Raw genomic sequence first — 2,253 nt, 5'->3', positions numbered from 1 at the left:
TGTGCATGGAGATAAGTATAGTGTTGTGGCTACACTCAAATATTACTCATATAATTGAATTATTTATTTTCTATGGTGAAGTAAGAATAATAAAAAGGATGTGGTTTAGAATGTATACATTTTTGTTTAGTTCATCGGTTTGTGATGTGACAAACTTTTTTTCCAAATATATATTTTTGATTTTTTTTTTTTGTTATGTGATTTTGGAATGATGAAATAGGATAAATGCAATCCATTGAACCTAAATATGACTTTCCATGAAATAAAACATAATGAGCAATACTTGGTGATTAATATTTGGATGTATCCTATTTCTATGCATTTCACTTTCATCGCACACAATAAGAATTAAAATATTTAAATAAAGATATAAAAAGAATTTAGCACATAACAAATTATGATAAGATAATTTGGTGGATGCACAAAGATAGATATAGACCCAGATATATCTGAGTAATTTTCATACTGATACAACTTTTCTAATCATATGGTAAATTGTGATTGGACTATTGGGTCAGAAAGATAGGTGGAATGCAGGATGCAGTGGGGTATTTTTCATCTTTAATTACCACTAGTTACTAAAGGACAAAAATGCCCCTAGTAATTCGTTTACCAAGAGAATAAAAAAACTTAGAAAAAGAAAAATAAAAATAAAAAGTTTAACCCCAAGGCTTATAAATAAACTCCATTGTTGCACCTTAAAATCAGAGTCCAGAAAGAACAAGAAGAACAAGAAAGACAGAGAGAGCCTCGATGACGAGGAAGAAAGTGAAGTTGGTTTGGATTGCAAGCGATAATGCAAGAAAAGCCAGTTTCAAGAAACGAAGGCTCGGATTGTTAAAGAAAGTAAGTGAACTCACCACTCTCTGCGGCGTTTTCGCCTTTTCCGTCGTCAATGGCCCCGACGAGGACCATCCTGTCATCTGGCCATCTCTCTCCGTCACTCAACACCTCTACCATCGCTTTCTCAGCCTTCCGGAAGTCGAACGCCAGAAGAAAATGACGAATCAAGAGACATATCTCAAGGAATGCACCACCAAAGCTCATGATATGCTAAAGAAACTCATCAAGAAGAATCAAGAACTCGAACTTGATCTTCTGATGCATCAATTGCATCAAGGTCATCATATTTCCCAACTCATCAATGGGGAATTGCTCGCATTGTTCTGGATGGTCGGAGAGAGAATAAGAGACTGCCAAAAACGAATCGAGTATCATCAACAGGTTCATCGTCTTCCTCCTCCTCCTACTGAATTTGTTCCTTCTAACTCTCATCTGCTTGAAATAGGGAGCAATGAGATGGATCTTTTTGATAATGGAAGGAATTTGATGGATCAATGGTTTATTGATATGTTGATGAGTTCGAATGATAAAATTGGGGGAAGTAGTAGCAATATGGCAGGGGAGTTAAGGTTTGTTCAATCAGAAGTGAATATGGGCGATTTGATGAATGGAGAAAATTTGGTGGTGGGAATCAGCGAATTAGGCGGAACGGAAACGATTATTGTTGAAGGAGATGGCGATGAGAACATTTTGTTATCGGAGTGGAATTTTGGGGTAAATGACAATTCTGGAATGTGTGAGATTGAGAAGCTTGTGAACGACATTAATGGCGTTGGTGTTGAGGCTACTGTTAGTCATATGGATTTCACTCACCAAGCGGGTTTTGGAATCGGTGGTGACGTCAATGGTGGAGACCCTATGGGGAGTCTGTACTCCGATGCCTGTTACTACGGCGACAGTGGTGGTGTAAGGATTGATGTGAATGATGATGTAGAGATGTTGCTTCAAGGATTGTTTGAAAGTGAAATAAGCTGCAGCAATGGAAATGGAAATGGAACTGAAATTCAACATGGAAATGGAAATGAGAATCAGAATAATGAAGGTGAAGACGTTGAAGATGATCTTCTAAGTAAGGAATGGCAAAACAAATTTACTCCATGATTGCTTCTTCTTAATTAAGTTCTAAATAATGGAGGAATTTGAGGGTTACTCCAATTTTCTCTATCTCTATATATAAAAATATTATGATGGTATGAATTATGATCTAGTGTCTAAAGAAAATAGAATAATGTGTTAGTTTCTTATGAGTACTTAAAATCTAGTTCTCTTTTTTAAGTGTGGATTAATTGAAATATTTGAGTAGTCTACTTAAGCATTTTCTAGAGATTAAAAAAAATATATATGATCATCATGGCTAATGATCACTATTTTAGTATTTGTCCAGATAATTCTGTATCAAGTTTGTCTAAG

General features: G+C 35.6%; 1 protein-coding gene across 1 annotated transcript; it reads left to right on the top strand.

The window, feature by feature from the left end:
• Positions 1–753: 753 nt before the first annotated feature.
• LOC150030399 (uncharacterized) lies at positions 754–1,944 on the top strand. The gene has a single exon (XM_090309754.1). The coding sequence runs from the start codon at positions 754–756 to the stop codon at positions 1,942–1,944; it is 1,191 nt and encodes a 396-aa protein (XP_090165880.1).
• Positions 1,945–2,253: the final 309 nt, after the last annotated feature.

Source organism: Benincasa hispida, unplaced genomic scaffold (assembly GCF_027475165.1).
Source record: "Benincasa hispida cultivar pf3 unplaced genomic scaffold, pf3_genome.v1.1 HicScf234, whole genome shotgun sequence".
NCBI classification, from domain to species: Eukaryota; Viridiplantae; Streptophyta; class Magnoliopsida; order Cucurbitales; family Cucurbitaceae; genus Benincasa; species Benincasa hispida.
This window is presented reverse-complemented; position numbering and strand designations above follow the sequence as displayed.

Excerpts from the sequence above, each read along its gene's own strand:
- LOC150030399 (XM_090309754.1), top strand. The coding sequence starts at position 754 with ATGACGAGGAAGAAAGTGAAGTTGGTTTGGATTGCAAGCGATAATGCA.